We start from the raw sequence: 11,082 nt of genomic DNA on the forward strand, positions 1-11,082 counted from the left end.
ACCTCACTTCATTATATTGTTCTTGAAAGTGGCTGTTGGGTTCACAGAGGAGTTTAACGGACACAGCGTTTGCTCAGAAAAAAATGGATCGCACGCAGGTTCCGCTGTAATAACTCCCCGAACATGAAGAGGATGTGCAGTTTAAAGGCAGATTTGGCCAGCTGAAAGCAGCTGAGGGTTTTACAGCATCTGTTTTATCGATGTAATCCTCATTTGGTTTAATTTTATTATGTTGTTTTAAGGGACAGAATGGGAGTTCTTCCTACCTCCAGTTTCTCTCTGTGTTCCAGGGAGTGTCGAGGTGAGGCCCACGAGCCGTGTGACTGTGAGACCTGGAAGCTGTGGCTACAGAAAGTCACTGAGATGAAACCTGAGGAATGTGAGTATTTATTGGCGTGGACTTCTTTTAGTTTACAGGAAAAGCTCAAGTTTTACTTGCACGAGTTAAACAAGATCCCAACAGAATGTTTAAGTATTAAGTTACTAGATGATAAATTGTTATATCAGAGAACTTAAATTTATTAGTCAATCACAGTCTTCTTTTTTGTGTTTCCAGACAAGTGATTGATTTGGAACAAAATTACCTTAAACCTTTTTCTTTTAGTATCTCAGTTTAGTTCTAAAACATTTAAATTACATCATTTTCGTAACAAATTATTAATTAAAATAATCGACCCCTTATCAGGAAATTGCAGAGTTTCGAAGCAGTAATTGGACTGTAAGTACAGTGCAGTAGATGATTTAAGTGCCCCAAGTTGCTCCTAAGTGCCATTTTGTTGATGTGACAGTGGAAAGATAAAGGCAATTATTTTGTTGTGGGACCATTTCCTCCTTCGATTTCCCAAGATTCTGTTTCATGTTGGCATTTCAAACGACAGATCAGAGATGCTTTGATAATAGCCAATTACTCTCTCTGAATGTGTGTGTGTGTGTGTAAGAGAGAGGGAGGGAGTTTGTACTTGGGCAAATTGGGGGTATGTCTGTGAAATGTCTAAGGAACACACATTATTCAGGCAGGACAATTTCCCGCTCACTGTAGTGGTCTGTATTGACGCTGCGGTAATAGCCATTCTCATTTTATCTCATTATGGTTTTATTTGTTGTGCTTACCTCCCTCCCCCCCTATTCCTGTTGAAGTGGCGGGCGTGAGTGAAGCTTACGAGGATGCAGCAAACTGCTTATGGTTGCTCACCAACTCTAAGCCCTGCCCCACCTGCAAGTCTCCCATACAGAAAAACGAGGGCTGCAATCACATGCAGTGTGCCAAGGTGAGTTGGGCAGGGCGGTCTCTGCATTACTTAAGCCAGATTCACACTGTGCAATTTTCAGCCACCAGAGACAGTCTTCACCTGTGAAAAAGTCGTAAGACTCTTAAAAGTTACTATCAAGATTTTATCATTTTAAGTTCACACAGTGTGACATATCGGAGTCCTTTACAACTTTTAAAACCACGCAAAGAGAGCCGGACTTTACTGATATCATGTTATACAGCACAGTGTCTGTTAGCTTGTTTGACTAATTTTGCTTCAATTATAAGTAGATTATCTTTTGAAAAAAAAACAACAAAAACGGTCCGAATGAACAGTTCACAAGTATTAAACGTGGAGAGCTGACATTCTAACAAATGTAAAAGCAAAATGGTAATAATAATAAATAGAACCCCTCCCCGAAATAACATCAAAAACCCAGCATGATGGAGATTAAGAGTGTTTTCTGACTGTGTCTCAGTGAGCCCTTCTATTGTTGAAGAGCTAACCATATAAGGAGTCCAGTGTTGTCACACAGCCAGGATCTCTTATGCTTTTTGTCTCTGACAGCCACGTTGCTGTCTCCTCTTGTTAAAAAAGGCTGACTAGAGATTGTGATCAGTTTTGGAGAAACAGAGTAGCTTTTACAAGCTGTGAGGCCATAGGGGACTAAAACCCTTGACCTGTTATTACCTGGTAAGAAATGGCTTTTACCCTATTGCTTGGAAACGTGGGTTTCAGTGTTGCCAAGAAACCGTTGTCTCCTTCCCTCTGGTTTGGTGTCACACCCCCCCCCTATTTAGTGTCTCTATTTTACACATTCTCTTTGTGCGTGTCTGTCTTATCATTTACCCCCACCCCCTTATTTTTAGGTCTCATCTTGGCTTTTGTGAAGTGTCATGTAAGCATGGTGTTTCCAAGACAACATAGATGTCAGCCTTTTGTGTTGCTCTGCCTAACTTGTCACCCACAGAAGCACTTGTGGCATAGAGAGAGAAATCACTTAGACACAAATACACAGCAGATTTGAGTTGTTGGCATGTTTTGTTGCTCTGTTATACCAGTGGGACCTGCTGGTCTCAAATGTAGTCTGTGTGCCTTCTAGTGGCAGCAGCCTGCAAGGAATCAAAAATAAAATAACTCCTCTAATAAAACCAATTTTAGATTACATTTATTAAACCAAACAGACAGGGAAAAAAACAATTCTATGAAATAATGTAGGTGGTGGGGTTTGAGACTTTTACACTCATATTTTTTTCCAGCCTTTTTTAACAGATAATTCAGCAGTTAAATCAACTAGGCTGTGTTTCAGTATATTTATCTCAGAACAGGTAGACAAACACTAGTTACCAACTTTGTCGTCTCAACTGGCCAAAGCAGATTCAGGCGTAAAGTAATATACAGCATCTCCTCTGCCCCCTGTAGTGTAAATATGACTTCTGCTGGATCTGTCTGGAGGAGTGGAAAAAACACAGCTCATCAACAGGTGGCTACTATCGCTGCACTCGGTACGAAGTCATCCAGCAGGTGGAGGAGCAGTCGAAGGAGATGACAGAAGAGGTACTTACTTTGTCATAATACCTGTGTATTTTCTTTATTTCCACTAATTTCAACCCCAGTAAGACGCCCAGCCATCTGTTCCAATAAGAACAAGGCACAGTTGCAAGATGGCAGCTTTTATTTAAGGAGCCTCATGTTGTGTTGATGGTTTAGTTGTTATATGAGAAACGCTGCTTTCACAATTGATACATTTTGCCCTAGCAGTCAATGAACTAGCAGAGGCAGTCATTTACTTGGCCAATGATAGTTTTACTGTCAGTAAGCCCATTGGTACTACACTCACTTCTTCCTAACCTTCTCTTTTATAGAGACAAAAAGCAGGTTAGTAAATCAAATAACCCAAAGAGTTTATGCATTTCATTGAAAGGTAGTCCAGTACTTCTACACTCTGATAGAAAAATCCTTGAAAGCATGAAATATAAACTCTCTTCATGGAAGGCAAAAAGAAGTTCACTTTCAGTTTCTTTTTTTCTTTTTTTTCCCTAGCATTCCTCCCAAAGCACAAATATGGATTTTTCCTGCGGCTCTACTTAAATTGACTTTTCGCATGCAGGGTATTTATACTTCGTAAGAGGGAACAAAATGCTCAGGAGTTTATTGACTGTGACTGTGTCTTGTCACGGTTTTGCAGGCAGAGAAGAAGCACAAGAGCTTTCAGGAACTTGATCGTTTTATGCACTACTACACACGCTTCAAGAACCATGAGCACAGCTATCAGGTAAACTTTGCCTTTCGGTGTTGTCTGCTTTGCATAAAACAAAATCATGCTATCAAAGTAGCCAGAGGAAGCTCATCTCATAGACTGACATTCACTTTAATGTCTTGATGTTTAAGATGTTGTATTTTTTAGCATAAATCCATCAGCCATAATTAACAGACTAAATAATTAACACTGCTTATACCAGGAGATATTCTGCCTAAAACAACCCTGCATCCTAACAACCAATGCTCCTCCTGAGGTTTGTCTTGATAGCTAGACAAAACTCAACAAAGATTCTGTCATGTTCACCTGGCCTGCAGACTCCTCAGATACATCCTCATTGGATCTAATAGCTTCAGAAGTAAGCATACCTAATCTTTTAAGACCCCACTTTACAATCCAGAGGGTCCAGCAGAATAATTGGTAACATCCTGGTATCAGCCAATAGGCCTCCAAGCCTAAGGAGGCAAGGGAACGCTGCTGCAACATGTGGAGGAACTAATTAGTATTCTGTAGGTGTTCATAATGTTGTGGCTGATCACTGCATTTAGTCTATAAATCTTACTTCAATATAAAGCTGCTTCTCCCACTGCTGTTAATTAATTGGACTTTATTTACTGGAAGTCTCTCCGTTGTTTGGTTAGGCAGAATTCCCAAGATTGTTTTCCTCAGCAGTTTTCAAAAAAAAAAGTCTGTCTTCCTCACAACAGCTCGAGCAGCGCTTGTTAAAAACCGCCAAAGAGAAGATGGAGCAACTCAGTCGAGCCCTGAGTCAAAGTGAGTGTTCAGTCTACCATAACAGTCAATCTTTATTATACATCCTAATCTACTCCTCTGACACCAAGCTCTGGGAATCAGGAGAGAAAAACACAAAGGTCTTTAAATGAAGTTTTACCAACAGAGAGTGTAGTTACAGCATTTACTACACATTTGAACTTTTGTCTGTTCCACATACGGTTTATCGTGGTCAAGATCAGTACTTATACACATTAGTTTAAGTTTCATTGTGTTCTTATTGTTTAAACTTCTGCAGGCACGACAATCGTCGTCTTTAAGGGTTCCTACGCAGTTTTAAAACTTATGGAAAAGCCCAGGCCTAACGCATCTAAAGATATTTTAGAAAATTTGAGTCTGGAAAAGTTTTTATAATGGAAAAGGTGTAGGAGCCCTGGTCTTTGGTCATCAGATAAGCAGCAAACAGTTTGAGCATAATGCATTTTAACAGTTCAATAAAGGCCAGCACGGTTTTTGTCCCAACCTGTTGTCTTTGGTCTCTCCTAGGGGACGGAGGCTCACCTGACACCACCTTCATTGAAGATGCCGTCCTGGAACTGCTTAAAACTCGACGTATCCTCAAGTGCTCTTATCCTTACGGGTTCTTTCTGGAGCCAAAAAGCACAAAGAAGGAAATCTACGAGCTTATGCAGGTTTCAGAGCTACTTACTGAGAAAGACAAATTTTCACAGCAGCCAGTTTTACACGAGCCATTAGAGATCTGGGCTTAAAGCTTTTTACCTCATGATCGTCCCCATGCACCTCAGTAATACCAACACATCTCAGCTTTTAGTTAAATATTTAGTGTTACTTCAATTATGATCACCAGGAATAACACAAAACGTTCTTCTTATCTTTCATATTATGGTTTCTCAGATAGTGTAGAACATCAGAGTAGGTCTAACTATGAAGTAAATACTTCCCTGATGGTAATTAATAGACGACCTGCAGTAAAACTAGTTTATTCTTACAGCTGCTTCTGCTCTTTTAGAACATCTTAGCTTGTGAGCAGATTTTAATAGACAGACTTAATGCTCCTTTCTGCTTTACAGGGTCTTTATGTTTACACCCTCTTAAATGTCAGGTTTTGAATATATTGACTTGTGTACATGTAAAGCTTGTCACTTGGCGGTCTTGATTTTGGTTCTTTATAGAGAGAAAGTTCTGCTCGTGTCTGATAAATATTTGACTATACATTTGGTGCTGTCGTGCACTTACGGACCAAAAAAAAAATATCACCATTCCCCATATGTAAATCATACAATTAGAACCTTTTAAAACGTCTCTTAGGGAAAACCTCTGTCTGTAATAACATACCAGAAATCTTTTAGTTTTCTCAGTCATCTGTCTTCCTGTCCCCAGACGGACTTGGAGATGGTGACTGAGGACCTGGCGCAGAAGGTTAACAGACCATACCTGCGAACGCCACGCCACAAGATCATCCGCGCGGCGTGTCTCGTACAACAGAAGAGACAGGAGTTCCTGGCCTCGGTGGCTCGAGGGGTGGCACCTAATGACTCTCCTGAAGCCCCCAGACGCAGGTGACACACTGATAGGAAGCTCACTTTGTTCAGCTGTTTTTCTTTTCATCAAACACCATTTATATAGAACTTCAGTATATTGTGAAACAACTAATTTTCTTTGCAGTGTTACCTCTCCTTGAACTAACAACAGCTTCTCTCTGTCTCTTGCTAACAGTTTTGCTGGAGGAACATGGGACTGGGAGTACTTAGGCTTCGCATCACCTGAGGTAAGAGTGGTTAAAACACCCTCTGTTCTTGTGAAACCCCACTTTTTAAACAAAACACTTTTTTTCTTTTGGCACATATTGCTTTAGATTAAGGGCTTTAAAGGACACATTTACTTTCAGTGGCAGCTCTACACTTTTATTCTGGGGCCTCACTTGTGTTGTGGTTACCACAAATTAATAACAATCACCTCACATTGTGAGAGGTGATGATTACACACAATCACAGTGTAGTTGAAGAAGTTGACTTTTGAATTCTGTTTATAGTTTACTTATCTTGAAGTAGATAATAGAGTTAAAATTTCTAGTCATTAGCCCTAAGTCATGAGCAAAGAAAATGCTATTATTCCTTTGAAGAAGTTGGAAGGTTTTTCTGCTTTTGCCTGGTGGAGTCAGGTGCCACATTAGAAATGTCTTCTCTACAAAGTGGCATATTGATGTGGTTCTTTCTTGAGGATGGACAACCCATTGACCTTTGGATCAGCTCGCTTGTCTCTGTAGGTTTGGAATTACTTTTATTTTTTAGTTTTCTGGTTGACTTTTGACAGGATCTGGCTTTTGTAAATTTGAACAATGGCCACATGATGAGTATCAACAAAAACTAGAAGCACTCGGAGAGCGCCAACCTCTGCCAAGGCCGTAGCATCGTTAACAAAAATAGTCCCATTCGGAGCACCTCCGAAATTTAATCAGTTTCTTGTGACAACCCCAGCACCTTCTGAAAATTTCATCAAAATCTGTTTTAGTTCTGACGTAATCTCGTGAACGGGCAAACAAACGAGCCACTACTGAAAACATAACCTCCTTGACGGAGGTAATTAAATTAAAATTTATTCATTTAATTCCTCCAGATAAAATTAAATGCATTTTCTTAATAACTCTAACAAATATAGTTCCGTTTAAACAAATTCAATCATGTTTACAGACAGATTACAATTGCCAGTGAGAACTTGAGTGTTACCTTTTATATACACACACATACACTCACGCACACGCGCACACACACAGACAGACTTGTTTTCTCATCATACAACACTTAGTCAGCCGAATCAAAGAGCCAGTAGGCTGTTTTAAACAAAATGTGATTTTCAACACACGTACACACGACTTTAATAAAAGCAGAGAGGTGCCAGCAGCTAAATTTAATTATGATACGAAAGTCAAAGTTGTGAATTTGCACAATATTAGTTGTTCTTTGTTCTTCCCTGCTCTGTGAAGTCAGCTCAGTTCAATAAGATGATGGCTAACTAGTTTAATTACCCATGTTATCTGACCTGGTAACAAGTCTATATTAAGCTGTTTATTTCATCATATAGACACCGTGCAGTACACCAGTTCCTGTAGGGTTTTAGGACCGTGTTACTTTGGCAAATGGTGATAAATTATGCTGCTGTAAAAGTTAAATCATGTAAGTGTTGCCTCCTCAGACAGCTACTCTCCTACATTTAATTACCTTTTTTTCAAGCCATGACTGTCTATGTTTCTTTTGTAGTAGTAGTAAAAAAAAAAAGAATCCCCAGAATTGGCTTTGTGGGTTTTTTTTTGACCAGAGGAAATGTGTGGGCGCTCCACCTCCTCTGGCTGTAACACACAGCTGACTGTTCCCAACCCCTGGAAGGGTGAGGAGTGTTACATTACACCCAACCTGATAGATTCCTCCACTTTCTGGTTTTAGGTCATTAAAAAAAACAACTCATGCTCCAGAACAAAAAATACAACAAAACAACAAACAGTGGTTTTAAAACAAAGACTTCTAAAAATTTTAGGTATACCCTGTAACTGCTGTATTTCTCAGAAAGATAAGGATTAAAATAGAAATGGCCGGGATTAATATAGTAAGAAATTAAAACAAAACAGAAAAGCTACTGCACACCAAGATGTATGTGTGTGTGTGTGTGTGTGTGTGTGTGTGTGCTGCTCTGACCATTCAGTACTCCCCATCCTCATGCCTTCGTTTAATTTAGTTAAAGTAACTTTTTAAATTATTTGACAAATGTACCGTTTCCCCTCTGAGTACCTCATTAATCAAGAAAAACGTCAACAATCATTTAATGAAAGACGTAACTAAAATTTAGTACCTTACATACAGTAAGTATACTAATATGCCCAATGACACTAAGATTATACCAAAGTTGAAGTCAATAAGAAATGACCTGTTCCTCAGCTCGTTAGGCTGTTTTACTAGTCTTGACTACTAGGAGGCAATGCTGTTCTGTGATAAATATACACTTATAGCTCAGCTTCCATCTCAAAACATAAATGTTAAGGTTTAGTGAGCTGTATGAATATAAAAACATAGTTATGTTTCCAAAACAAATCAGGAAAAATAATCAGGTTCGGTCCCCAGCCAGGTATGGATGTGGAGTGATTTAATTGTCCTTCGTGTCAAAGAGAACCCGCTGTCAGGGTGAAAGTATTTATTAGGTTCTTATAGGTCAGGAACAGCCTGAGCCCTTCAGTGAGCATTCCGTTAATTTAAATGTGCTTTCAGATTAAACGGCTATGAGGGCTCTCTGAGGGTTATATGGACTGTTAGTCCCACCGTGGTTAGTTACATGCATCCCCTTGCGTTCCTCCAGAGTCCCTGCTGAGCTCAGAACAGGCCTTCTCTAAAGCAGGAGCTGATAAATGGAGTTAGAAGGACTATGAAGGGTGACTCCAGCAGGTCCTTGATGTCATTTGCTTCACTCGTCACTATGTTGTTGGTGTTGGTTTTTTTTTTTGAAGCGCTTCGTCTCCTGTTGATGATAACAAAGGCAGGTAAATAAAATGGTGGGAGCAGCTGAAATCCCTGCTCTGTGTTTATCCTCTGGCTATGTCGTCTTGATTGAGAGAGAGGTTAGAAAATTGACTTGATATCCTCTGTGACCTCTTGTAAACTGATAAGCTTCTGTGGCGTGTCACAGACTTACTTTGTGTGCCTTACAGTTAAATACTGAACTGCTTAGTTTATCTGCTGTGGGTTTCCTCCCGAGAGGCAGCACCCAGTGTTTGAGCTGCACTTCTTAGGTGTACTGTGCCTGCAGCCGATAATATCTGACTTTGGAGATTTTTTGTTTTCGCCCGTGTGTATCTGTCGTGTTACCAAATTATCTGATGAATCACTGGACAGAATTTAATGAAACTTTCAGAAAATAATCAATGAACATGCATCTTGAACTGATTAACTTTTGGAGCCACTTTAATTTAAGACGACCACAGTTAATCATCATTAGCCAAAACAAAAATCTCTATAGTTCAGTCACTTTTACAGATATTGAGCTAAAATTTGGGGTGAAAGTAGTAGCCTTGAACGAACACAACTTGCATGGTGTCACACATAATGTCATTTAGGTTTGACCAAAGCAGCAATAACTGTCTGTTTTCGTCATAAGATGATCTTAGTTTAAAACTCTAACATGAAAGGTTAATGTATGTTGTCCAATTAGAGATGCTGTTAGCTCCAAAATGATGTTTTTTATGAATTTCTTAGATTCACATTAATTTAACTCTTACATGTAGATGTAGCTGAATGAAGCAGCCAGACCCAGCAGAAGATGCAGGGATGTTACTCCTGCAGCTCCCTTCAGTAATCACACCCATACTTCAGACTTAAAGTGGTTACACAGCACGCTTAAATCATATACCTGCGATTTATAGGATCAGTTATTTGTATACGGGGGCGTCTTGATTTGCTGCAGCATTGCCAGCACTTCCATATTTAAATCATACCTCATCACATTTAAATAATCACAGACACTTAAGTTAGATTATTATGCTGTTAAATTTTAAAGCTCCGTATTTCCCCCCCAAAAAACAAAAAAGAACCTTCAAATCTTATCCCTTCTATTTTGAATTTTGCTTTCTAAAGGTGATGACAATTCATGATGACCCAAAGATCACCATCTTATTTAACACACTAAAGCAAGCCAGATGGTTCAGTGTTCCCCTGTGCGCTCCTTTTGCAATGATTGAAAGCAAAGCACTCCGACAACCACCTCGGTACGTCACTCTGGATCACCGCACATTAGAAACAGGTATTTGTAGTTAACATTTAAAGTCATAAAACTGTCAGCCAGGTAATGATTTCATCGTCGGTCTGCATCTTTTATCTCCACAGCTTTAAATATGCACTCAGTAATGGTGCTTCGATCAATACATTTCAGGTTTCGCTCCAGGTGTACGTAGATTGTGTATATTTTAGACATGCAGACAGATTCACTCAGCTTAAAAGCTCCATCACAGTGGAGGCTTCGTGTAAGTTGGAGCTGCAGCGTCGAAAGCATGAAATGAATATTCAAATCTCACATCTAACCGGAGCCCCTCTGGTTGCTGTGTGCACAGTTTTCCAGTGTGAAGATGGCCTCCCCAGTGGAGCTTTTTCACACCAGACGTTTTGACTTGAGGGAAATCACAGGTTGAAATAACGATGGCTCGCTTTCATTAAGTGTCCCAGAAAGCCGTTTCAGTAAGGCAGCGTGCACAGCGGCAGGATCTTCTCAATGTGAAAAGCATCCATCACTAATAGCTCGGCGCCGTGCCTCCCCACGAGTACCGTACGTCAAAAAGGTCAGTTGACAGAAAAAAAATAAATGTCAAGAATTCGTCCCAGGTGTTGGTTTAAATCTGAAACTGCTTTTTTTCTCCTCTGCGTGCCCAACAGCATCCACAAACAGCTACTGCTGTCCAAAGACTCTGAAAAGCAGTGATAATTCTTCTGTGTTAATTATGTTTATTTCCTGACTTGATAATAACCTGCAGTGATACCTTGTCTAATAACTATTATGCCTGTTATCTTGCTTGGTGCTAATTACTGAAAGGTGCCATTATGTTGTGTGAACTTATCTGTAAATCATCGAGTATGAAGCCATATGACTGAGGGGGTTGGGTGCTAAGAACCTGTTAAACAAACAGAGCAGTTATTATTGCTGCAGAAACATTATCCTACACGTTTTAGCTTTTGTAACTCATCAGTAAATGTGTCGTTTGAATCTTTTTGGAAGGGGCGTGAAGAGTTTCCTCTCACAAAGCATCATGGCAGTAAAGAAAATAGAGATCAGGATCTTGTAAAGCAT

At 39.7% G+C, this 11,082-nt stretch overlaps 1 protein-coding gene across 2 annotated transcripts in view; it reads left to right on the top strand.

The window, feature by feature from the left end:
* The window catches only part of LOC108232276 (ankyrin repeat and IBR domain-containing protein 1), a 40,956-nt gene that overhangs the window by 17,592 nt on the left and 12,282 nt on the right, over positions 1–11,082 (top strand). For both annotated transcript variants that reach the window (XM_017409923.3, XM_037980584.1), the window contains exons 10-17: positions 291–379; positions 1,138–1,268; positions 2,673–2,807; positions 3,439–3,525; positions 4,218–4,284; positions 4,789–4,934; positions 5,644–5,822; positions 5,980–6,031. In XM_017409923.3, coding sequence (XP_017265412.1) covers positions 291–379; positions 1,138–1,268; positions 2,673–2,807; positions 3,439–3,525; positions 4,218–4,284; positions 4,789–4,934; positions 5,644–5,822; positions 5,980–6,031 — 886 coding nt within the window. The remainder of the gene's footprint in view (positions 1–290; positions 380–1,137; positions 1,269–2,672; positions 2,808–3,438; positions 3,526–4,217; positions 4,285–4,788; positions 4,935–5,643; positions 5,823–5,979; positions 6,032–11,082) is intronic.

Source organism: Kryptolebias marmoratus, linkage group LG16, assembly GCF_001649575.2.
Source record: "Kryptolebias marmoratus isolate JLee-2015 linkage group LG16, ASM164957v2, whole genome shotgun sequence".
Lineage (NCBI taxonomy): Eukaryota > Metazoa > Chordata > Actinopteri > Cyprinodontiformes > Rivulidae > Kryptolebias > Kryptolebias marmoratus.